This window comes from Etheostoma cragini, chromosome 4 (assembly GCF_013103735.1).
Source record: "Etheostoma cragini isolate CJK2018 chromosome 4, CSU_Ecrag_1.0, whole genome shotgun sequence".
Classification (NCBI taxonomy): Eukaryota; Metazoa; Chordata; class Actinopteri; order Perciformes; family Percidae; genus Etheostoma; species Etheostoma cragini.
In genome coordinates this window covers 20,064,979-20,089,877 of record NC_048410.1, presented here as the reverse complement: position 1 = coordinate 20,089,877, position 24,899 = coordinate 20,064,979, and the positions used below count along the sequence as shown (strand labels likewise).

The window sequence follows — 24,899 nt, the reverse complement described above, 5'->3', positions numbered from 1 at the left end:
AAGTTACAATAACTTATTATTAAAGAGGGTTCTGAATTAGTCATCAAATAAATGCATGTACTTTTAGCTTTTTATTATCTTTAAATATGTTATCTTGGGCCAACCACTTCCTCTGCATAAAAAAAGAGTACCCATAATTTGTCAATCGCTAGTACAGCCAGATACAAGTATCAAACCACCTGCTAAAAGGTACCAAAACACAGAATCTGACATTTACTCTGTCAGATTGCCTCACTTGCATTTTCAAAGCCTCCTACATCCATGGTCTTTAACAAAAGGTGTTACAACTTTACAGACACAACTAGTTTCTGTCATCTTTGTTGTGGATTTAAAAATTGCCCGTGGCACCTTAGGTAAGGTAAATGTTTTATCTTTTCACATTCCCTCCAGTTACTTGTCTTCACAGATCACTACTTGCTGTGTCAGATCCTCCTTGTTTCAATGGTGCTTTTCCATCCACCCAGTCTTATCACTTCTGCTAGAGACTGTAATCAAACCAAAACCTCATATTATACTCTGTGTGTGTGTGTGTGTGTGTGTGTGTGTTGGGCGGTGAGCAACTTTTTTATGGCAGGGCCAGACTAGCTGAAACTCTGACAATAATGCATTTTAAGGCCATCTGACATGATAGATGAGACAGTCCCCCCTGTAGGATATTACCGTTTTTCTGCAGTGCCTCCTTTTTGTTAAACTCTCTCTCAAACTGGTGCTTGAAATCTATAAATACTAAAACAGTGGGACCCTTTTAAAGTTAGGGCAATCTTTACACTTGTCTTGACAGCAAAATATTTGTTGTCTTTTCTCCCTGCAGACAGCGCAGTTTGCATTGGAGCTGCTTTTGTGACAGGGACACATTCATCATGTAATAAAGTGATGCAAGCTGTTACAAAACGCCAAAATGAAACTCAGCGAATGTGAGTCCCGTACAGTAGTGAAGAGGAATTGTAGCTATTTCAGGGTTGTTTCTTTGGCTTCATTGCCACTTATCTCCTGTTATGAGACACAAATGATTAACTCTTGATGGCACGAGTATGTGTGGGTTTTTCAATTCATATTTGTAGTAATAGAGAGTATTTTTAAAATGTATTCCCTTATTACTGTGTTTAGTACTGTGCTGCTTTTCAATGCACGTCTTGTAGCAGCATAACCAGTTAACATGTTAATAATTTCTCAGCTTAATGGTCTCTGCCTATGAAAATGAATATGAGTATTTAAAAAATAATATTTTCAGAAAGATGTTTTTTGAATGCACTGCTCTCCCTGATGGTGTTTCTTAAATTATGGTGTGTGTGTAAAATTAAGAAAACAATGGACTTATGGATTCAAAAACATTTTATTCCAGTTAAAAGCATGATAAATGTCAAGTCTTGCTCTTTTACAGTGTTTTACTGCCACCTATTGTTTAGGAAAAGGACAAGTGTCCCTTACAGAAGGAGTCTTAAACATAGAAGGTTACAGTTAATAACTGACACATTATTTCAAATTTAGAAATATTTTTTACCATCTATCACTTGTTACTTGTTCTGTGACTTGTTACAGATCCCTGGTTCATGACTTCAGCAGCAAAGCAATTTTTTAAACAAAACCAACAAAACCACCAAAATCTATCGAAATGTGTAAGAGAAAGTAGTACCATGGAGATTTGTTGATATAGAGGTGTCACAGAGTATTGCTATTACTGAAGTCTGTATTTTCAATGAAGAGAAAATAGTCAATAGTGAATGCCATGCAATAGGATTATGGTCTCAAGCAATGCAGTATTACTGTAAAAAACAGTCAAATCAAACCTGTTGCTTACAGTTGGGACTGAGAAGGCAACGACGGTTCTCTAAGATGGCCAAGCAGGTTGCTGTGCCCCATCCATCTCTGAGGCTACTTGGTTGCCACTTGCCAATCTGTGATTGCCCCCCCCAATAGTAGCTTCACAATCAGGGCAGCGTCGACTCACCATAGCCCCTCCACAGTCGTCTATAAGATAGACATGGCCATTGGGACATTTGTACCAGTGTCCAGGTCGCATTCCCATAGTCGAGACAATCATCTTTCTCTCCTCTTCATTGATCCCTAAGCCTGTGAGGGGAACCTTTTTGTCTAGTTCCTTCATGGCTTCTTCTACTCCGTATTGGTCTTGTTCAGTAAATTGGCCAAACTTTTCCAAAACCTTGGTAATTGTTTGTACCTCGGAAATGATTTTGTCACTTTGTCCTCGCATCTCTGCCATATGGCAATGGGCGTTGAGTTCAGTCAAGAGGGTGATTCTCCGGAGTTCTCTCTGCAAATCAAAGACCTGCTGGTCTGTGAATTTTTGTTGCCAATTGTTGACCCAGTGCTCAAACTCCTTAAAATACTTTCCTAATCTGCCGCTAAGCATGGATGACATGTTTTCCCTTTGGGCCTTCTTCAGCTTTACAACCCTTATTAGGAAGTCCATCTTGTTTTCTAGGACCCACAGGTGCTTTTCTGTGAGATTTTTTCTTTCCAGTGTATCATTGATACGCATATAGCCCTCTTGGTGATGCATTTCATGGAGGAGAAGGTTGTCCTCCCACTGGTTTTGAAGGGCCTTCCTGTGCTCTTCAATATCCTCCTGACGTCCGTGTAGCTTCACCTTTACCATCTCTATTTCAGACAGGCTGCGATTGATGTGAGATCCATAGCGTAGATTCTTCCGGATCGGTGTTCGACACTTTGGACATTCCTTTAGTTTTATGGCCACCTGCTCTCCTCCATTTGCCAGCTGGATGTCATCCATCCCCATGTATTGGTCCATGGCTGTGTATTCAATGATGTGTCCACAGTCCTCTAACTGAATGAAGAAAGCCTCAGGCTCATCCTCAGTGCCAAAGAAAATCTCTGTGACCTCATCGTGATTACAGATGCGACATTTGCTTGGACATTTGTCTCCACACAGACCAATGCATGGGTGGCCGCACTCCAGGGTCTTGGCACAGGGTTGTGTGCATGGCGGACGATCGCATGGCTCATAGCAAAGCTTACTGCAGCTTTGGTGAGGGCACTGCCAAGCGCAGGGCTCAATGCACGGAGCACAGGGCTGTCCACATGACTTCATACACTTGCTGTGCACGCAGCAATCCTCACATGGTTCCCGACAGGGGGGGCAATCACGAGTGCAAGGCTCCCTGCACTTGTGAGAGCAAATCAGGAGACGGTCACATTTGTGAAAACACAGGTAATGAAACCGTCCCTGAAAACACTTGCCACAGGTACCACGACAGGCATGGCCACATTTTAGCTGTTTCCTACAAGGGGACCTACATTCAGGCTGCTCTGTCTGAGTTTGGTAAAAGCATGCATCTTGCTGGCTGTGGCCACACTTTAGTTTTAAGGTGACCTTCACCTTGCACTGACTAGTGCATGGTTCCCCACAGATTGAATCACATGGATGCCCACAGGGAAGCAGCTTCTGGCAAGGCTCCTTGCATGTGAATGTCTGCGGGTCCTCGTGGCAAGGAACCATCTGAGTGTGTTGACACTGGGGTATGATCTTCTCAACCTTCACTGAACATTTCTCTGGGCATTCTTCATGGCACAGAAGGGTGCACCTGTGACCTAGATTACATAAAATCTTCTGGCAGTTTTTAAAACACAGGTACTTCTTGTGCTCCGGGTCGGAGGGGTGGCAGATACGTGTGCAAACATGGCCACATTCCAAACGGAACTCACAAGGCTTGGTGCAGCCCCCCTCAGGGGCTTGTTTGAAATCATCAGCACAAGAGGCTTTTATTTGTCGATCTGGATGATTCTGACAGCACAGGGTCAGAGCACTCCCAACCTGGTCCTTCTCCCTCAGGGTGTGGAAGATGTTGCTCCACAGTTCGACTCTGCTCAGCATTGACTGATTGCCAATACAGTACAGACCTTTTTTGGAACGAGACAAAGCTACACAGACTCGATTGGGAATGTTCAAAAAGCCAACTTTACCCTGCCGGTTGCTGCGAACCAGAGACAACAAGACAATGTCATTCTCTTCTCCCTGGTACTTGTCCACTACATGCACTTTGACCCCGTTGAACTCGCTGGCAGGCATGAGATTGCGCAGGCAGTGGAGCTGCCCGGTATAGGTTGTGAGGATGGTAATTTGCTCTGGTTTATAGTCCTGATAGATAAAATAGCGGCAAAGAGAGACTACAAACATTGCCTCATGTTTGTTCTGATGGCTTTTTCCATCTTTAATCTCTTCTTCTAGGTGGTTGTGCTCCACAAAGAATAAATTGGTATTCACGCCCTGTAAGACAGCAATTGATAAAAACATATTCTGTTATTATTTGATATTTATCATATTCTTTTGAATCTTGTACACTTTGCAAAGACACTATGCAGATACTTTTGATCCAGGCACACATGCAGAGAGATATGTAAAACAAGCCGATTTGAGACGCAGCAGGACAGAAAATAAAATATGCACCTTAATATCTTCGTAGTCCAACACAGAGGGATGATTTTCTAGCTCTGCGTAGATGTGTGGGGTAAGAAGACGGGCAATATCTGGCCTCATACGATGCTGAAAAACAGACCAAAACACAGATTAACACAGGCAATCACATATGGATGCACAGGCATACATAACAATTCAAGTGTAATGCTTTCAACTTAACTGCATCATCTAAACATTGTATTGATTAATACATCCTGCAATAAGATAAACAAATGAATAGATCTAAAAACACAAACCTGGTAGTTAAGTCTGACAAAAGGAAGTCCCATGTTCACCAGCCTCTCAAACATGGACATCTCCAGGTTGAAGTTCTTAGCAAGTTCATATACTGTGGCACTGGGGCGCAGCTAAAGAAAAACAAAGCACATGTGCACCATTTGCTTTAAACAGTCTTCATTTTGCTTAGTTAGTTTTTGCTGTACAAACTGAGAACCTTTTGAGACCTAACGGAGGTATTCAGGGCTAGAAATATGCTTTTATAAATCACTAGGCAAGTTTTGTCATCTCTTTTAACCTTTTCCCAGCGTTTAGCTTCTCCATACCTTGGTGATTGAGTTAATTTGGCAGTTGTACTGCCTTATATTAGCAAATTTACAGAGCCTTAGATCATAACAATGCAAGTGAAGAATAAAGACAGGACTTTCATGGTTACATGCCTAAGGTGATTGGACCATTTGAAGTCATGTCATTTTAGTAAATACTTATTACACAGTTCCCAGACGGGTGGAGGCAACCCAGTAAGCCTTGACAAGATGAACACTATTCCGCTAAGGGTTTCTGTTTTAGGGTGACTGGATGGGAATCTAAAATGTATGCAAATGAACTTTTCTTTTCCAGTCCTGTTAAGTTTTTGCTTTTTGTCTATACAGTATGTGGGAGTGTTTGTGTGTTTTTGTGTGTGTGAGTGTGTGAGTGTGTGTTGGCAAACCTAATTTAGCTAGAGGACAGAGTGTGATTGTGCATGTATGTGGGAGGGGTGTGGGGGAGCCAAGACAAATTCTAGTATAAATGTGAAGCATTGTGTTCTGCTCGATTCAACACCAAACCTGTGATTAATGAACAACACAACAATGCCAGAGCTTATTTTACTTGGAAAGTGTGATCCATCCACCTCCATTACATGCACAAATTTAAGTTTGAGTTCCACAAAAAGCAAAGCTCTAAACACTTACAGTCAAAATAAAATACTATCAAATGGCTTAAAATCCATGAAACAAACAGACCAACACATGGTTGTGCCTTCAGAATACATCATCTTACTGAAGGTGTGTAAGAGGATGAACCCACCTGGCTAGTACATGACCCTTGTTCTGTCTTCACTTCTGGGACCCTCTCGTATCCCTCGGATCAAATTGACCGATTACTTATTTGGAGTTTTAAAAACACTTCTGAAATAAACTTTTAATTCATAATCTATTAACAAATATTGTCTTTATCTCAATTTCAAACAATTGAGATATTTTTAGGGAATGTAATCAGTCTCTACTGGAATACAATAAAAAATGGAAGTGTGATTTCATTTTATGGCATACGGTTAGCATTTGTATTAAAAATCTACTATGTAATCATTCTTATCTTGGAAAAAACACAAGTGGTTATATCCAGAATGATTTTCTGATTTGATTAAGGAATACATGTTTATCACAGAAAATAAGTTAAGGCCATTGATTTTCAGGTAGACAAAATGTTACTCTTAAAAAAAGTTTCTTCTTGGAAAATATTTGAAATCGGTCAATTTGACCCAAAAATCATACAAGGGTTAGGAGAGGCGAGAGTAGCAGCGGTTGAAAACAATGTCAGTTTGCAAGATTAGTGTTTACACTCAAAAATGGGGCTCCTAGGTTGCCATATACTGGGGATTGCCGTATGAAATGTGCTTCCGGTGCATGATTTGTTTATTTTGGTTTACAGTTTGTTGTTTATCTTATTTTATTGTATTGAATTGTATGGCTATTATGTCACCTTGTCTCAAATTTTGTATACGGAGGGGATGATGTCAAGTGGGGGGGTGGGATGGAGTTCAGATGGGGAAGTGTTGTTTCGGGAGTTGTATGTTCTGTGCTAATAAATTAAAAAATCGTAATCATAAAAGGAATACCTCGTCTTGATACTTTACACACACACACACACACACCCACACCCACACACACACACACACACACACACACAGATTTAATTGTGTTGTAGTTTAAATTGATAAATCAGCTGATACTTTGATTTATGCATTTTGCACATTAAATTGCACCCACCTACAAAAGTAAATGGAGCTTCAGGCACAGTGGCAAATTACTTGAATATTAATGTGATGAATGTGATGAATAAAAATGACCATTGATTTCGAAGCCTCTATTTTGAATTCCATTCTTAAGCTTGTTAAACTTTCAGTGTGACTGTATGAAATTTAGGTTTGTTTGTACATTCATATGCATGCATATATTCATATATATATAATATTAGGAAAAGAGCAGAAAGAAGTTACACAAGACCAGATCAGAATATTGAAATGTGTGATACAACTCTGTGTAGTTGTGATCACATTCTGCAGATTGCTAGACAGGCTGCTGGCCATATGTTCTTGGCAGGCCCTGACAAGTTGTTGTTAGAGTCTCCAGAAAATTCAACATTTCACTCATCACTCTTCTATATATTTTGTATTGCCTGTCATGGGATTTTTTTCTTTCGTTTTTCACTTCCCTTAAGGCAACGCGCACAAACATACCGGCAACCACACGATTACACAAATTCCCTCATGACAGGTTGTCCTTTCATTTTTCACCTAAGCATGTAACTGAGGTAATTTCAGTCAAAAGGATGATGGCATATTAATATACGCCAGTGCACACATTGTCGTGCAGAGTATAATGAGATGAAACCAAGAGGTTAGGAATATTATTTTTCTCTGTGTATTCTTACCTGCTGATGGTCTCCGATGAGGATGAGGTGTTGGCATGCTTGGCTCAGTGTGGTGATGGTGTGGGCCTCGAGAACCTCCGCAGCCTCTTCTACAATCACCAGACGAGGACACACCTTCTGCAGAACTTTACGGAACTTGGCTGCTCCTGTTGTTGTCATGCCAATAACCTGGTGTAAAATATATATGTTTATCTACACACCTCTTTTTCATGATCAATTATAATACACATGTTTCTATTGATGCCCTTAAGTACAGAAAAAATAATTTTAATGGCAGCCTATTTAATAGCGTTGACTTTTGGGGGCTCATAGACTACAGTGCCAGCTCCCTTAACCTTTTGTGTATCAGACCCACAGTAACTTAATGTATTATAACAACAGTTGCAAGGCACGTTATCATTATATGCAATTACTGAGTAGACTGTAAATTTGTGTAAAAGTTTTGACTAAACAAGGATCTACTGGTGGATCATTGAAAAAATAACATTCATACTATTCATTGCTGCAATTGTACTGTACCGTGGCTTTCTTCAGGAGACAGAGGTTCTCTGCACGTTTTACATCAGCCAATCTGTCCACTGCGTTCTGATAACCCTCTTCACTCTTTAGGATTTTGGCGCAAAGTTCTAACCTGTAACGTGCCACCCACAACCTGCAGACACAAAGGAAGAATAATGGCAAAACGCTGTGACAACTGACTCAATTATCTGGAAGCCGTAGACGCATTATTAGCTCTGCATCTGGAATTATAATCAGAGCCGAAGTCAAAGAAATACAATGATGTGTTACTTGATATTGCTCTAATATATTACTAAGTGAAAAAAACATATCACATATGTCTTGGAAGGAAATTGCCCCATTTGTTAGTTTAAATGCTATTTACAACTATGTTAAAGGTGCCCGACCAAACAAAAGAGTTTTTATTTACATTTTTCAAAAGATGATAGGTCCATATGTGTTTGTGTTGTGTCGCGAATGTGAAAATGATCTGCTACCGCCTCTGCCAGCTCTAGCCACTTAAAAGAAATAAAAGGAGAAATAAGGCCAATTTCAAAAGCTGGTCAGTCTGATTTCCTGTTGTCTGAGCTCATTACCATTCATGAGCTTACCCAGTTTCGCTGGATAAAGGATGCTGATAGCCAGGCTCTCATTGGCTAGTTGTTTACCAATCAGAGTCAAGCAACTTTGCTCATTGAATATTAAAGAGAACTGGCACAAATCGAGCTGAGTCTTCCTGCAAGCTTTCTGTACCACACTAGAATGGCTTGAAACAAGGTAGCCAAGGCATTCTTTCCACAGAAAAATGTTACAGACTCCATGGTAGAACTTCAGACATTACCACAAAATAATGAAATATGTGTGGCAGGGCACCTTTAACAAGAGTCCTCACAATCCTGTAAGGTGTCTTGGCCCTCTGAAGTGAAATCCTCCTTTCTGGTGATTAGTATAGTAATCATACACACTGGGAAAAGACTAAGGAAGAATAGCTTTTAACTTATGTTGAAGCTAATGGAGATCCAAATAAAAACAAATTAAAGTTGCTTGGGGAATGGCAGGAAGAAAAATGAAGGAGAACAGAATTGTAAGAAAGGTACTAGGAAAGGCGATTGAAAGGAAGAGTTGAAAAAGAGGCACATCGGTAGTGCACAAAGAAATAGTAAAAGTGAAATACAGAGGCAGGCCTACCGATAGAGTCTCCATCTGTCCGGCTTGCTGAGGGTCCAAATATCCATGACAGCATCTTCCTCTTCTTTAGTCATGACCGAGTTATTCCTGAGCTCTTTTCTGATTTTGTTTTTCAGCTTTCTTTTCTGGGCCCGTTGCATCTGTACAGATTAAAACAATTTTTGAACTGTCAGAGACTCAATTTATTAACGGTTTTAGCGCTAATCTGGTTATATTTTTGTTGCTTGTTAATTGCAATACAATGTTGCAGTCCCTTAGTTTAATTTCAAATCAAACTTTACATTAAAGAGTGAGCTGTAGTTTAATGGAGGGTGAAGTGTGTCAAGGCAACAGCATGACACAGAAGTGGTAAATTTAGCCATGGTCTGTGGAAACTATGACTTTAGAACATAGGTTTCTATTGGACAATTCTTACCAATACTGTTATCATGTGCATGTATCTACTGCTGTCCAACCAGTCCACTATTGCTCAAAAAAAGAAAGTTCTCAATCAGTTTACCTGATTGAACAGGGATTGCAAAACTGTCAGACTTGACAAATGTTTATTACAACCTCCACATTACAAAAATCTCTTCATATACCTCCCATCCTTCCTCGCTCTGCTCAGCCTGTATTTCAGCTTTATCCAGGTTCATAGCTAGCATCAGGTCCTCTACCGCTCTGAGAGCCTCCTCCATATCTCCGTTCTTTTTGCCATCTCTACCACCTTTGGGACCAATGTTGTCATCAATAATCCGCTCCGCCTGGATCAGTTCTGCTTCCTCTGCGATTTCAATGAGGTCGTCCTCCTCATCCAGTTCCATCGCTTCCTCTTCTGTGATATCAAACACATTACAGTAAGAATCAGTATGGGAAGGGTTCATGCACCAGTACAACACCTGCAGATTTTTAGTTTTCACTGAAAATTTATAACGTTGCAGGGGGAAAAGTAAGACACAAAAAAAGAATGGTCCTAAAATACAGAAAGTTAACATGGTATGCGGGAGAGGGGACAGACAACATCTGTCTTTTTACTGTACATACTGATGGTTATGAATTGTGACTCCAGATTCTATGAGTATAGGCTTAGCTGATGCTATTGGGTATCATCCCTTTGCGCATGCACAGTTGTGAAGATTTTCTTTCCCGCCCTTGCATCGAAGAAAGGGCGGGATACTGCTGATAGTGTATATAATGTAAATGGACTGTTCTTATATAGCACTTTTCTAGTCTCAGCAACTACTCAATGCACTTTTACATAGTACAGGAACCATTCGCCATTCACTATTCACATGCATTCATGCACTGTGGCTGAGGCTGCGGTACAATGTAAACACTCATCAGATAAACACTCACACACATTTACACTCAGATGGAGCAGCATCGGGAGCAACTCGGTGTTCAGTGTCTTTGACATGGGACTGCAGTGCCAGGGATCAAACCACCAACCTTCCAATTGGCAGGCAACCACACTACCACATATATATACCCGTTGTTTGTTATCTAACATTGGCATTTTTCTTCAGCCAATGTTGGTGGAGGAGGTGGCACAGATCTTAGAGGGCTACCCCTATACTCATAGAATCTTGAGTTACAATTCGTAACGATTGTTCTATTTCATATAGGCTTCGCCCTCTAAGAGCTGACGCTATTGGGTAAGGCAAAGCTGATGTAGTCAATGCCACCTGCAACAGGAGCCACAAGCAGAACATAGACTAACTATTCCACCAATACACTGACAGGAGATTGTGTCAGATAGTCCGTTATTCAGAGAACAAAGGACTGCTTTGTAATGACTTGGACTAACTGGTTGCAAGGCCAAGGTCATGATTGCAGGTGTGCATGGTTAGTGGGAAACGTTTGTCATGATAAATTATGGGACAGCCGCTTTCCTCCCATCTCTCAGTGCTGGAAGGGTGAGGATAGCAGGCAGAACAGACATGCAATAGCGCATAATTTCATAAATATAGGCGTGCATGATTGGTGAGAAATTGTATCATGATTGACGGCAGAAAGCCTGCAATCCCATAAATGAGGTGAGAGCCTCGCACAGCCAGTAAGAAAGACACTGTTTTGAAACTGATGCTCCTTGGGAGGGTTCCCTGTAGTGTACAAACAGCTGCTGTGTGTGCCTTGTGTCCACCGTGCGTAAAACGTACTGTGCGTCAGAACCAAATGGGGAAAAAGCCTCTGGAAAAAACCCTATGAGGGAAAAAAAACCTGCCTGAGAGGAATTTGTTAGAACTACAATGACTGAGGAGTTTGGCTGTAAGGTGGCTTTACTCCTGTCCCCTCTAATGGAGAGGCAGGACGGCATAACTGACAGCGCTCACTCTTTGGCTGACGTCAGTGAAATGCAATTAAAGAAAGAGAGGGCTTGAATGTAAAAAAACAAGAAGCTGAAGGTTTTACATCAGACGGCTGATCAGAATGGTGAACTGTCTCGTAACATCTCAGACCGGGCTGTGGAAGCGCAGAGGAAAATGAATGCTATCGGGGCTCGGCCGTGGATCCGCTGCGTGGAACCTCCGGACTGACAATGAAGGTAGAAGAACTTTCAAAATCACTACATGAATTGGACGCACGTATGACGCTGAGGAGGAGAGAGATTGTTGGACACTGATTCGGACAAATGCCACCGCATCAACCTAAATTGGATTTAAACTGATTGTCTTTTTGTCCCCCCTCCACCCTTCACCCGAGAGGGAAAACAACCTGCAGCTGGCCTAACTATCTCCTCCTGCGCACTTTATCTCTCCTCAAGGACAAGGCCGAACTGAACTGAACTCTTTGTAACAACATAGACAGTCTGCCGCCTCACACTTCACACACACAAACCCGCACACACACACACACACAAACCCACATACACACCCCGTCCCTATCCCTACCCCCTCTGAACTGACTGCCTCAGGGATTTTCTTTTTGATTTTCTTCACCCCATGTACTGTGTGTTGTCCTGTGCATTATTATTGTGTTGTTATGATGTTTTTGTTTTGTATTCTTCTTTCTTCTTCTCATGCTGTAACTGCTGGTAACTTCAATTTTCTTGCGGGATTCATCCCAAAGGGATTAATAAAGATAAGTCTAAGTCTAAATGTAATGACAGTTGCCTGAAATAGTTGACTTTAAAAGACAGAGTTTAGGTGTCAGGCACTGAACAAATCAATTTAATATAAAGATGGACAATTGGAGAGAGAGAGAGAGAGCTTCTACTTTGCCAAAGTTATGGTTTTCCTTTAAACACATATTTAGCATTGTAATGCTTTCTTTGCCATTTCTATCAATCTGTAATGGTGAAGGCCTAGTAAAAGTAATGACGGTAATGTAATGATGGTCTTATGTGTCTTCTGGTTGACATTCCCATTACTTCCTTAATAATGTAATTCTTTAGGTGGTCAGTCAAAAACGTTTTCACTGCATCTCAACAATAGCAAGGTGAAACAGCTTTACAAAAGCAACACTTGGGTTCTGTTGTCACTGTCGAATGTGGGCATGTGGATAGTTGTGCTACTAAAAACATCTGTGTAAATGAGAACAGTGCTTAACTGGTTTTTACTTGTTTGCATTGAAAATGTAAAGGCCTCTGTGGAGGGAATCTTGTGTGGTTAAAATGATCCATTCACACTGACACAGTGAGAGTTTTCAGGTGCAGTTTGCAATCCAATTATCAGATTGTTTTATCGATAAGACAGACCTTACCTTCATTTCTATCTGCAGTCCCTGTCTCCCTCTGCAGGAAGAAAGTGGAACCGATACCCAACCACTCCATCATCAGACTGGACTTCTTCTCACCATAGGTCACAAAACCATCCTGTGTCTACAAATCATTTCAGAAACAGCCACTGATGAGTTTGCACTTGTCTTGTTCGGTCTATTCAGTTGTTATTCAGTTTACACAAATATATAAGATGTGCATGTTTTATTCCCTCACTGGTGGTTGGTTTTGTAGATCGTCCCAGTGTCTGGGTGAAATATAGTTGCGTAAGGAGACTTCACGCAGGACGCCTTTCAGAGAACACTCCAGCTGCATGCTTTGACTCTGGATCACCCTCTCCTCCTCACACAGCTGCTTGTAAATCTGTTAAACAGGTTATTACAGTTATTAGGTGGAAACATCACACAAAAATGTAATGAATGGCTAATTATTAAGATGAGTAAAGTAAAAAAGATGCGGTACAAAATGTGCAAAACACAACATTAGCATGATAAACCCATAGACTTTTTCATAGAATATAACAGGCTGAACTAGTAGGAATTATCTTATCCTATTATATCCTTTCATACCGTCTCAACACATGATATGCTTTAAAGGAATTGCGTGTGGAGAAACTTGAAACATCACGCTAAGCTACACGAGCCCCACTGTAGGTCCGTCAGCATCCTACCTGATTATATGCTCGACTCAGATGGGACGGCAGCTTCAGTCTGAAGTCACGTGAGCGGGCCAGTTCCCTTAGATTGAAACGCTTCAGGATCTCACTGTTGCTGCGGCCTCCTACTCTCACTATCCCCTTTGGCAGAAATTTATGAATGCCTTAAAAACAAAGCCAAAAGAGAAAGCTTATGGGTCTTTGTTTGTTGTTAAGGGACTGTTTAAAATCCCAAACCACTCAAACAACATATGAAACAGATCTGAAAGTATTGGCATCACTGTTTACCTTCAAGGAACTGATCCAGGGCATGATTAGTGTAACACACTACCAGCATGGGAGCCCCGTCTCTCCAAAGATCCTGATTTGTCAACAGAGCCTGAGCAATCTTAAGGCCAACGTAGGTTTTTCCTAAGAAAATGCAAAATGCCCGATTTTAATGCAAGGGATTTATATCATTTAACAAATGTGTGAAAATCATTTGACACTTTCTTTCATTCACAAATTAATGAACTCATCAACATCCAACAATGGGTTTACAATGCCTCACCAGTGCCAGGAGGTCCCTGTATGATGGTCAGCTCCTTTGTGAGGGCCAGCTGGAAGGCTCTCATCTGAGACTCATCCAGGCCCAGCTTCTCCATGCTCGGCCAGGCCCGTGCCTCCAGGCTGTGGAAGGGCTTAATACCGTCCTTATGCTCAGGGTGAGCAACAGATGACAGGTCATAAATATCTCTTCTCTGCAGATAAGCTGGGGGATGCACGTCTGTGCTGCACTCCACGATGTACCTGGATGCGTTACGGAGAGAATTACATCTTAAGCGTCTGCTATCTGTGTAAAAGGAGGAGGTAGAAACTTCTCACTAATAGATTATTGTTAGTATGTTCCTTTCTCCAAAGATTAACAATTAAAATGTACAGTTAAATCCCCTGCAATAAACATGTTAAAGCTCAATTACTTTTTATGATTAAAGCGAGCTCATGTAACTTTTGCTGAACAGCGGCCACAAGTGGCACTTACAGGATAATGGTAAAATAAAAATGATTTCTCCTCCTCCGCGCTTCGGAGTGGGTCTGGCAAAGCGAGACTAGGTGATAACCTACCAAGTAAGCCTTTAGCTGCAAAGTGTACTGAATTGAGCAAAAGTGTATTTTGTTAGCTGCGATTTCAACTTTTCATTGAGGAATAAGGTGCTATTCTTCAGTCTTTAAATGCAAGCTGAAAATCAGCATGAATTTAGTTATGATAGGTAAAGGAAAACTGTGGTAGAGCTGGAAAATTCATCTTCACAAGCCCCCAGCTGAGGTAGGGGGGTTTACCAGGAAAACAGGGCAGACAATAACCGAACTTTTGAACTCATCCATGTGTACCGTGGCGTTTAAAACTGATTGCTGAACTTGCTTTGTACCGTTTCTCCCCCCTGCTGCCCTTTGAAAAAAATCTACATGTAAACCCGTTTTCAAAGTGCTGTGATGATTCTATAAAAACTATGACCTTGATGCTAAAACTCCTCCACAGCACACAATCAAGCGGACACTCACTCCTACCTCTGAAAGGGCAGTGTGTCCTCCTCCTGTTCCTGTAGGCCCTCTAGAACATAGCGATAGGCCTCAAAGTAGGCAGTGGTCTCAATCATCAGGAACGATTGATCTTTCTGTGAGATAAAACACATTTAGTCCTTTGTATATCTGTTTCATAGAAAACCATAAATTCCCCTACCCTGCACTTATCCTGCATGTTAGGAACGTAACAGTCGAGAGGTGGTAATTTACCTTGGTGGTCATTTTGGAAGCTGCAGTTTGATGTGCTATACAGTTATACTGAAATGCGTTTTTAATCTTTTGTCAACACCATTTATATCAGTGACAGGTGGACTAAATATTAGGAAACACCTCTCAGTATTTTTGCTTATATACCTGAAAAACTGGCAACTAATTCTTGTTTCAGCAGCGGTGTTTGTAGATTAAGTGGCTAAAATTAAAACCGTTCCCATCCCATATTTAGAACTGCACACATTCTGCCCTTATAACAATTTACTCCTCACCTCAATGCTGGCCAACTTCAATCTGCTTTCTTCAGTAAAGGCAATCTGGACCTGTCCCTTACGCAGCTGTTGTGGGTCCCGATCTGACACTGTGGCAAATAAGAAGCTCTCAAAATTATCACACGACAGACAGACCAGGGACCCGTAGATCAGCCTCTTGGAGTTCTGCCAGATCACAAACTGTAGGATAGATAGAGGAAATATTTTTATTACACGTATTAATATACAGTATGTCTTTCCATTTGCTATTCTATTAGCAAAATGTCATTGTTTGTCTTAAAAAATGTGCTTTATTGTATTAGTCAATTGGCATATACACATTAAATGTAACAAACATCTAAGTCCGTCCAGAGACGTACCTTAAGTGGCTTAATATCAAACTGGACTATGTAGGCAAGGCCACTCGATGTGCACCTGGGTACCACCACTTTTGTGTCCAAATACACTCTGATGTCATCAAAGCGCTTTGTCTTTAGTGAATTATCCCTTCTTCCCTTGTCCATTTTGTCCCGAAGCAATTGCTGGATCCCCTCACGGAGTGGCCGCACAAAGTCCTCTCTCAGCAGCCGGAAGTGCGTGTCAAGGTAGACGTGGGTGTTTGTGTAGCGCTGAGAAGTGAGGTTGGGCCTAAGAAAGGGCCTGTGTTCCTGATGGAACTCCTCAGGGGTTGGGTAGATGGATATGGTCCGGAAATCTTCCTGCTCTTCATCACCTGGGTTAGAAATAACTGGAGTTTCAGTTGCTCAAGTATCTATAAAACTGTGTGGCAATTATTTTATCCCAAAATATTTTTTCTGTATTGTTGGCTTGAGGGCCAACAATACAGAAAGGGTCATTACCTGGGTTTTCACCTCTTGTTGGTAGGAGGGCATAAGTGTCCTTGTCTGAGCGCAGGGTACCCTGCGAGGATCTCTCCTCGAGGTGCTTGACCAGGGTCTGTAAACTCTTCAAGCTCTCCTCCGTTTCAGGCCGGATGTCCACTCCCTTTGCCCTCAGGCTGTTGATGGAGGCATTGAGCACCGTCAGCAGCAAACTCACAGCCTGCATAGAGCTAGCAGGAAAGATGCTGAGGACCTGATGAGCATTATATTGAGGATAGTTAGTTAAAGCATATTTAACTACAAGGAGTTCAACTACTAATTTAAGAACTGTTAACAGAAAGAAGCACAAGCAAGCCAAAATAATGAGGAACATTTTATGTTACAAAAGGATTCTGTAAAGGTTTGGTTGGACCCAGTTTGTGTCATTTATCAAAGGCAGCTCTTCTGGGTCTACTAAATGATTTTAGTGCAAACTCACACTCACGGTGTCATTTTCATGTATTACTTCATTTATCCTTCAGCTGAATTCACTAACTAAATTGGCTCTTCCACTCATATTTACCTTTGACAGAATAGCCAGGATGTTTTCCAGGTGCTGTGGGTACTGTGCCCTGCGGACGCGGTTGAACTCTGACCCCATGCCCCCCAGATAGTAGGGCAGGACGATGCGGAAGAACCCTGAATCTTTTATGATTCCAGCCAGGTGCTGCAGGGTGCATATTTCTGTATGTGCTTTGAAGGCTTTACTCAGCACCAGGCAGAGGAGTTCGACAAGGTCCTGCCTCATTTGTGTCTCGCGCAGGACCTCAGGAAGGCCAGGGTGAGAGGAAAGGGTGATGGCCACTACAGAGGGATCTTCTCCAGAGAGTTCTTCCAATGTTTTATAGCCTAATCTATGACCATTCGGTGCCCAGACTCTGCCTGTAGAATTGGATCTCCCTCCATTTCTCTCTTGCCTGTCGCCCACATCTCTTCTCTCACCCCCTCTTCCATCCACACTATGTCCTCCCCTGCTTGCACCCATTCCTGCCATCCTCCTTCTAGCTCTTTCTCTTTCAGCTTCACCTTGCTGTCCATTTCTTCTTACCCCACCTCTCTCTGCCCTTTCTCCTCCATTTCCACCTCTCCCCCTCCCTCCTACTCCCAGTCTGGCTCCTTCTCCCTGTCTCCCTGCATCTGCTGCTGCTCCTCTTCCTCTCCCTGCATCTGCTGCCCCTCCTCTTCCTCTCCCTGCATCTGCTACTCTTCCCCTGCCTGCTGCTCCCCCTCTTCCTCTCCCCCCTTCCCCTCCTCCTCCACCATCTGTCTCATTCCTGCCTTCTCCTCCTGCACCTCTTCCCCCCCCTCTTCCTGGGTCCGGTCCTCCTCTTCCTCTTCTTCGGCCTCTCCCACGCATCCCGACACCTACTCCTCCTCCGTCTGTCTCATCCCTTTTGGCTTGGTTACTTTCACGTCTTTTTCTTTGTTTCCCGCTGTTTCCACTAGCATTTTCATTTTGGCCAACATTAGCACCTGGGGGACCTGTGCTAGGTCCTTTGCTCCCTGTTGTTGGAGTCAGTCTTTCCATGGTCTTGTATGTTCATATGACAGTTCCTGAAATTAGGGTTGGTCACATTAATGATTTCTGAGTGGCAAGTAATTATGGCATGAAAGGGAAAATTATGGCTGCACAATATATCAGTTTTTTTTAACGATAGAAACTAAATGCATAACGAACAACAACGTTATTATTTGATAGTGGTGCTTTTTCTATTCAATTCAATGTTCAATTTTTTCAATAAAAGAATGGTTTTAAATGATATCCTTTCTTTTTTTTTTATTAAACAAGGAATTTGTTGAATTTTAGCTGAATACTGAAGGCAGCCGAACTGAGTACTTTAATATTTATTCATAGCAAGTAACACTGTTATTGCAATATTCAACAGAATTATCCCATATTTTCCTTACATTGTGCTGCCCTGGTGGGAAAAAAAATACATTGGATCATGATTACATAAGATTTTGGAGTTAGTGTATGTGTACTGTAAGGGCAGTGGTAGAAGTATTCAGGGTTTTTAGGGCTTCTCCTCCCATTATGCTTGCACCCAAACCATTTTGGGCACCGCCTAAGCTAAATGCATGTAAAATCCACTGAGCATCAAAACTAACAAAACTTCTTATCTCAGAGCTACTGGTTGTAGTTGGTCCCCATTGGACATATTTAGCAAGTCTTGTCTTTAAGCCTTTTAAAGTGTTTTCTATTATTTGCTCTACTTTTTCCAATGTTTATGACAAAGACATGGGAATAATAACGGTCCAAAATGATGAAATAGATTTTTTTTTTCTTTTTTTTTTTCAAATGAATAAAAAAAAACATTGTTTTGAGCGAGGACCCCTAAACCCCAGGCAGATACTTGCACCGAAGTCTGCCATAAACCTGGGGCAAACACAAATAGCAATACCACAGAGTTAAAGTACCCTGTTAGAAGTAAAGGTCCTGCATTTAAAGTCTTACTTAACCCATTCAGATACAATTTTATTTTTCTCACATTTGAGACAGACATTGTTGTAAACCAACAGCTATCTAGGCCTATTGGTAGTTTAATGTAATATCAGGACAGTCACTTTACTTTATGGTATGTTAAAAAGGATTAGGGCCTAATGTTACTTCTTGTGATAAGCTATCACGTTTGTAACAGTAACATTTTGTTTAAAAAAAAAAAAAAAAAACTTTTGTGAAAATGTTATTTCCTGTTGCTTATCGTTGGTACCTATTTTGTTAGAAGATCAAAAAGCAGCACAAAAGTCTGGAATATTCTTCCGCTTTCTACAGGTCTTTACAAGTCGGAACTCCGTACCAAGATGACGGCTGCAAAGAGGCGTGTTGCAAGTGCAGGTCAGATCACAAAGTTCCAGTTATCAGACGGATGTTTTTGAAAAAGTCTTGGGTAACAGCTATTATTTCATAGGATATTATAACATGTAGGCTATTCTTAATATAACACCTCATGTTTACTTTAAACGCAAATTATGTACATTAACAATATGATTAATAGATAAAAATGGGACTTATGCTTCCTCCCTGCCTTTTGCTTGACCATGCCTACACTGATTGACATAGACATCAAATCAATTAGGCTAATATAAGGTTGTGGATTTGGGTGGAGTCAGACTATCGTCCATAGATATCTCCATAATCTAGACATCCAAGAAAAGTTATGTCCATTGGACTGGTCAAGGGATCTGAACGGGTAAAACCATCAGAGAACGTTCCCTAAAGGTTCTCTAAAGGTTTTTTTTAAAACACTTTCAGAGAACGTTGTCTGAAGTTTTTTTTTTTTTTAAACATTTAGGCCTAGAGAACCTTTAGAGAACCTTTAGAGAACATTCAGAGAACGTTCCCTGGAGGTTCTCCAAGGTTTTTTTTTTTTTTAAACCTTCAGAGAACAATCAGGGAACAATCCCTGAAGGTTTCAAAAACAAACATGTTTACTGTTAATTGTGTTTGAGTGAAGTAATGAAAGCAAAATAAAAATGAGGAGAAGTTCCTTGAAAAACAGGAAACACTTCATCCAAACCAGTATGTTTTATGGTCTGAATCGAGTTTGAAGTGTAAGCCCAGCATTTCTGTGTAGAATCCCTTTTATAACTTTTTCATATTTAGAGAATGTATTGTCATATTGTTATACCAATATACCAATATACCAATATGTTGATATATATTTTATATTACTTAGGCCTATCTGAATATGTAAAGCATGCTTAAGCTGTCTAATGAATGCAGTAAAAACTTTATGTTGCATCCATGTAGTGGAGTAAAATAAAAAGTATCATTGCAAAAAACAAAAACAAATCAAGCAGTATAGAGTAGTTTAGATTTTTTACTTAAGTACGATAAATGTAGGCCTACTAAACAACGTCCTGTCCTGTTTTCCACTTTTAGCCCATGATTTGTAAGGTCAGAGTCAGTTACAAGGGTGTTATGATAGCTTCTGAGAAAATCGAAACATGTGTGCCCTCTGCTGGATGCAGTAAAGGTCTTGGAATGGGCAATAGGTTTCTTTTCACCAGAAACCAGATGAGAGCTTGCACGCTCGTCTTATGCCCCAGCACACATTTTTCCAGTCTAAACAAGCAAAAGGCAACGCCTTACATGTTGTTTTATCAAAACAAATCTTACATTATACTCTGCAATAATGCTTTATTTTAATAATAATACTTTTTTTTATATTTTAATTGTTTGACTTACTCAGTTTTGATTATAAGTCTTATAATCAAAACTGAGTAAGTCAAAAACTGAGAATAAATAAATAAAGATCTTTATTCTCAGTTTTATTCAAATTCACTAATAATTTAGCCAGCTGCCTCTTTATTCACCTTCTCCCCAAACACAATACTACAAGAGAGAAAGAACTTACCAAGACTGAAATCCACTTGACTTAACTGTTTCCAATTCAAGCTTTAGAAAACAAGCAGGCAGGCCCCATCCTTCGGTCGGTGGTCGCTGTCTCAGCTGTGCCTGATACTCACACTGCTCAGTTCAACAAGCTTCCTTTTATAGGCTCTATCTATCCGTTTCGTTTTCGTTTTACACAGAACACACCTCACCGAAGTGTGCAACATGCATTTGTTTAGACACGTCAGGTATCAGTACATATAAAAAATGCCCATTGCATAACAGTAGGCTAGCCTATGCATTAGTGTGTTTATATATACTTTGTAACGCCTATGGATATGAGCTGTACGGGTCCATGGAAACTTGGCCTATTATCAGCACAATTAAGTAACACAGCAGAATGGCTCAGTCATACAGGCATATTATCGGATTTTGATTAGCTAGCAAACGTTAATTATGAGCAGTATTTTAATTAATTGTTGTAGCTCGTTTATAAGTTAACATGTTTCTATGTCAAATTACTATCTACGTATTTATAATATTTTTTACAAATACATGCATACATATCCGGGGAGGGAGACGCCTCCTTCTCTTCGACTCTCATCATTTTGACCTACGTCATCTTCAGTCAGCCTGAGCAGGGACGCTAGCTAAAGCTTTATATCCTATTAGTCGCTTTTGTCAATGTAAACATGTAGCCGCTTCACTGAAATCACCGTATTGCTATTAAGCGGCGTTTCCTACTTGTTAACCAGTTTGTCAATAGTACGAATAATGATGGCTGTGTCGCCGAAAATAGCAGGGCTGTGTAACGGTAGCTAGTATGACAACGAGCTAGCTAACACTGAAAAGCTAGCTAACGATCCCGTTTGTGTTTTAGTATGAGGCTGGCCTTGCTAATTAGCTAGACAGCTTACGTTAGCTAGCTTCCAGTCGACAGCAATGAAGGGCTAACTCGAGTCAAGAACTGGAGATAAAATGAATACATCTAGAAGTGCTGGTGTCTCGTCAACTGTAAATGGAAAACAAATGAACAGTAAGTGTGTCCATGTCACTGATGTAACGTTAACGTTTACTAGCTAGCTAATCAAATGTTTTGAGCATTGCAGCCGCTAAAAAAGACTCAAAACGCTTTTTAATGTCAAAAACGTGATGGCTGTGTCTGATGCTGAAGTTTGCCAACTGCCCTCCATAACCTTTGCAATGCGTTAACTTACGCTCATGTTAGCTAACTGTTCCAGGATAAAATGAAGCACAGGCCAACTTGTTAGTTGAACACAGTGTTTTCTGTGCCTCAGACTGGGATACCAGACGGAAGAGAAAAATTGCAGACATCAAACAGGCCCTTAGTGCGAGTCCAGTGGATGTGGCTGCTTTGAGGAGGATGGCTATCAGTGAAGGAGGTCTGCTGACTGATGAGATACGCTGTCAAGTCTGGCCTCGGCTTCTCAACGTCCCTCCTCGCATCTTGGAACAAGAGCCAGGTAATATATTTGCACAAACCGAGGAATATAGGATACAAGTTGCGTTCCCTATCCCACTATGCATGGCAAATGTTAACATACACAGTTGTAGCAGGTGCAAGATATCCCATTTACAGTATTTGACGACTAGTGAATGATATTGCTGATAGTGACATGTCTTATCTAGAAACGGTAGAGCGGGAGAATAACAAAGACTACAACCAGGTGTTGCTGGATGTCCAGCGCTCACTGCGGAGGTTTCCACCTGGTGAGTAGTGTTGGTGTGTGTGTGGGGGGGTGTGTGGGGTTGTATGGGTGGGTGAGGTACAGAAACACTTACACACATGACGTTACACCTACAGATGAACACACACTACCAGGCTGTGAACAAATCCTGAGCAATCCTGAGTTAATGTGTTTAATATACTGTATTGCAGCCTATACTAAGTAAATCTAGGGTTCCGAACCAGACAACAGAACATATTTGTTGAGAGGTTAGGTTTCATTTGGAACTTATTGATAGTTAGTATTGTTACATTGAGTTCAGTGACAAAAGCAACATATTACATCATGTAAACAGAATAATGTCAGGTCTTTCATAAAGCTATGCACTTGCCTCTGGATATGACTTAATGTCATCCACTACCATGTCAAAAACTACATGTAATATCCTACAGATCAGTCCAATGTAAAAGCTTTGCCACTAATTTCCGTTGTTACTTTTGCTGGTATTTAAGTTGGCACAAAGACACAATTCCAGGAGAGTGCATTAGGGATGCAGCCATTTTGTCAACTCTGAACAACTGGAATCTCTGCCAGTCCATGTCACTACTGTTAATACTCTAATTGTCAAATGAAGATCTATCAATTTAACACTATACTGAAGGATTGCACCCAACATGCTTTTCTGGTGGGAGGACAAATGTCTCTAATTTAGCCATCTCTTGCAGAATTTGTACCATTTAGTTTTTTTCTGGAAATAATGGAAATGTATTTGTTTTTCATCTTTCTGGCAGCTTTGACTGGTAGGTGAACCAGTATTGAATGTTGCTAGTCATGCTCCTTAATTCCTTGAATTACTGTATCTTCTGTTTGAATGAAGAGAATAATACAACAAGAATTGTTTCTACATTGGTTAATCATACACCAATAACAGTTATTATAACTGAGTCAGTTATGAAACATGGGTATTCCTGCACCTCTGACATTTTGTATCTATGGGCTCAATAATGAGTGGCTAACCAAAAGTGTATTTTATTTTGGGTGGACTTTTACAGGTATGCCAGATGAGCAGAGGGAGGGTCTCCAGGAAGAACTAATTGACATCATCCTCCTCGTTCTGAAACGCAATCCCCAGCTGCACTACTACCAAGGATACCATGACATTGTTGTCACCTTCTTATTGGTCCTTGGAGAGCGCCTTGCAACTGCTCTTGTGGAAAAGCTCTCCACACATCACCTCAGGTACCTTATTTATAATCTTCAGTAGCATTTTTTATTCTACCAGTTAGTTAGTTTCTCAGTTATTCTTTCTCTGTTATGTGTCCACATGTCAGAACAAAAAATATATATAATATATTATTCTCTCCCTGCCTGCTCCCCTCCTTAACCTCCTTCAACAATGCACTCTATAAAATGCTCTCTGTTGTATCCTTTGTTTTCAGGGACTTCATGGATCCTACTATGGACAACACAAAACACATTCTGAACTATTTGATGCCCATCATTGACAGGGTCAACCCTGAGGTGCATGACTTCATGCAACAGTAAGGCTCCCTGCTGTTTTAGTGATAACAGGCCAAATCATATTATGTTCTGTCTCTCACTAGAAGTTACCTGTAAAACATGAAACTTTATTCATAACAGAATGAGATATCAACCTCACTTTATATGCAGTATTGACATATTTGTCAAGTTTACAGCTCTATAATTAAGGCAGAACTACGAGAATATTAAAAGGCTTTATATCCAACACAGCTTTCCCTATGGTTATTAGTGTTATACCAAGATCTTCTTCCAAGTAAGGTAAATGCTAAACCTCAGCATGCTCTACTCAATAGATGATGGTTATGTAAGTGAAGTGAAGGTGACTGAGCACTTACAGCGTATTGATCCTATGACGACAGCTCAATTTGCGTCTGTAAAGACTTAACTCACCAGTCATTTCATCCTTTTGCTTGGAGGGCTTACATGACTGTTGCCCTTGGTCTTTCAGTTCCAGATAACCTAGCGTACAGTGGTGTGAAAAAGTGTAATGAGGCTTTTACAGCATCCTGGAGGAATTTTGGCCCACTCATCTTTGCAGAATTGTCCTAATTCAGTTAGATTAGAGGGTGTTCGAGCATGAACGCCCTTTTTAAGGTCATACCACAACATCTCAATAGGATTCAGGTCAGGACTTTGGCTAGGCCACTCTAAAGTCTTCATTTTGTTTCTCTTTAGCCATTCGGTGGTGGACTTGTTGGTGTGTTTAGGATCAATGTCGTGCTGCAGACATTGATCAGCAGAATTCATAGTTCCTTTTATCACGGCAAGTCTTCCAGGTCCTGAAGCAGCAAAACAGCCCCAGACCATCACAGTACCACCACTATATTTAACTGTTGGTATAATGTTCTTTTTATGAAATGCAGTGTTCCTTCAACGCCAGATATACTTGGACACACATCTTCCAAAGCGTTCCACTTTTGTCTCATCGGTCCACAGAATGTTTTCCCAAAAGTCTTGGGGATTATCAAGATGTGTTGTGGAGAAATTGAGACGAGCTTTGATGTTCTTTTTGCTCAGCAGT

At 40.9% G+C, this 24,899-nt stretch overlaps 3 protein-coding genes across 4 annotated transcripts in view; 1 reads left to right on the top strand and 2 right to left on the bottom strand.

Annotated features, from left to right (window-relative positions):
- Positions 1 to 1,825: 1,825 nt before the first annotated feature.
- On the bottom strand, positions 1,826 to 20,899 carry znfx1 (zinc finger, NFX1-type containing 1). Of its 2 annotated transcripts, none has more exons than XM_034870412.1 (18): positions 20,671 to 20,899; positions 16,836 to 17,866; positions 16,292 to 16,526; positions 15,812 to 16,164; positions 15,453 to 15,632; positions 14,956 to 15,062; positions 13,958 to 14,196; positions 13,696 to 13,818; positions 13,423 to 13,571; positions 12,969 to 13,115; positions 12,737 to 12,854; positions 9,637 to 9,872; positions 9,056 to 9,195; positions 7,889 to 8,021; positions 7,370 to 7,537; positions 4,693 to 4,803; positions 4,427 to 4,522; positions 1,826 to 4,246 (listed from the first exon to the last, which is right to left on the bottom strand). In XM_034870412.1, the coding sequence occupies exons 2-18, from the start codon at positions 17,838 to 17,840 to the stop codon at positions 1,829 to 1,831; spliced, it is 5,958 nt and encodes a 1,985-aa protein (XP_034726303.1). In that variant the 5' UTR covers positions 17,841 to 17,866; positions 20,671 to 20,899; the 3' UTR covers positions 1,826 to 1,828. The 2 variants fall into 2 exon arrangements, with proteins under 2 accessions (XP_034726303.1, XP_034726304.1); XM_034870413.1 differs by having other exon boundaries at positions 9,637 to 9,869.
- Positions 20,900 to 21,242: 343 nt separating this feature from the next.
- Positions 21,243 to 24,899, top strand: part of tbc1d20 (TBC1 domain family, member 20) — a 6,473-nt gene continuing 2,816 nt past the window's right edge. Inside the window, exons 1-5 of the mRNA XM_034870419.1 lie at positions 21,243 to 21,684; positions 21,947 to 22,132; positions 22,299 to 22,379; positions 23,389 to 23,575; positions 23,776 to 23,877. Coding sequence (XP_034726310.1) covers positions 21,627 to 21,684; positions 21,947 to 22,132; positions 22,299 to 22,379; positions 23,389 to 23,575; positions 23,776 to 23,877 — 614 coding nt within the window. The 5' untranslated portion in view covers positions 21,243 to 21,626. The remainder of the gene's footprint in view (positions 21,685 to 21,946; positions 22,133 to 22,298; positions 22,380 to 23,388; positions 23,576 to 23,775; positions 23,878 to 24,899) is intronic.
- The window catches only part of rbck1 (RanBP-type and C3HC4-type zinc finger containing 1), a 14,752-nt gene continuing 12,391 nt past the window's right edge, over positions 22,539 to 24,899 (bottom strand). Inside the window, exon 14 of the mRNA XM_034870417.1 lies at positions 22,539 to 22,549. The gene's annotated coding sequence lies outside the window, so the exon portion shown is untranslated. The remainder of the gene's footprint in view (positions 22,550 to 24,899) is intronic.

Coding starts and splice junctions, on each gene's coding strand:
- znfx1 (XM_034870412.1), bottom strand. CDS start 17,840: ATGGAAAGACTGACTCCAACAACAGGGAGCAAAGGACCTAGCACAGGT. Junction 16,527..16,835: donor TCCTGGCTATTCTGTCAAAG/GTAAATATGAGT, acceptor AATGCTCATCAG/GTCCTCAGCATCTTTCCTGC. Junction 15,633..15,811: donor TTGATATTAAGCCACTTAAG/GTACGTCTCTGG, acceptor TCTATCCTACAG/TTTGTGATCTGGCAGAACTC.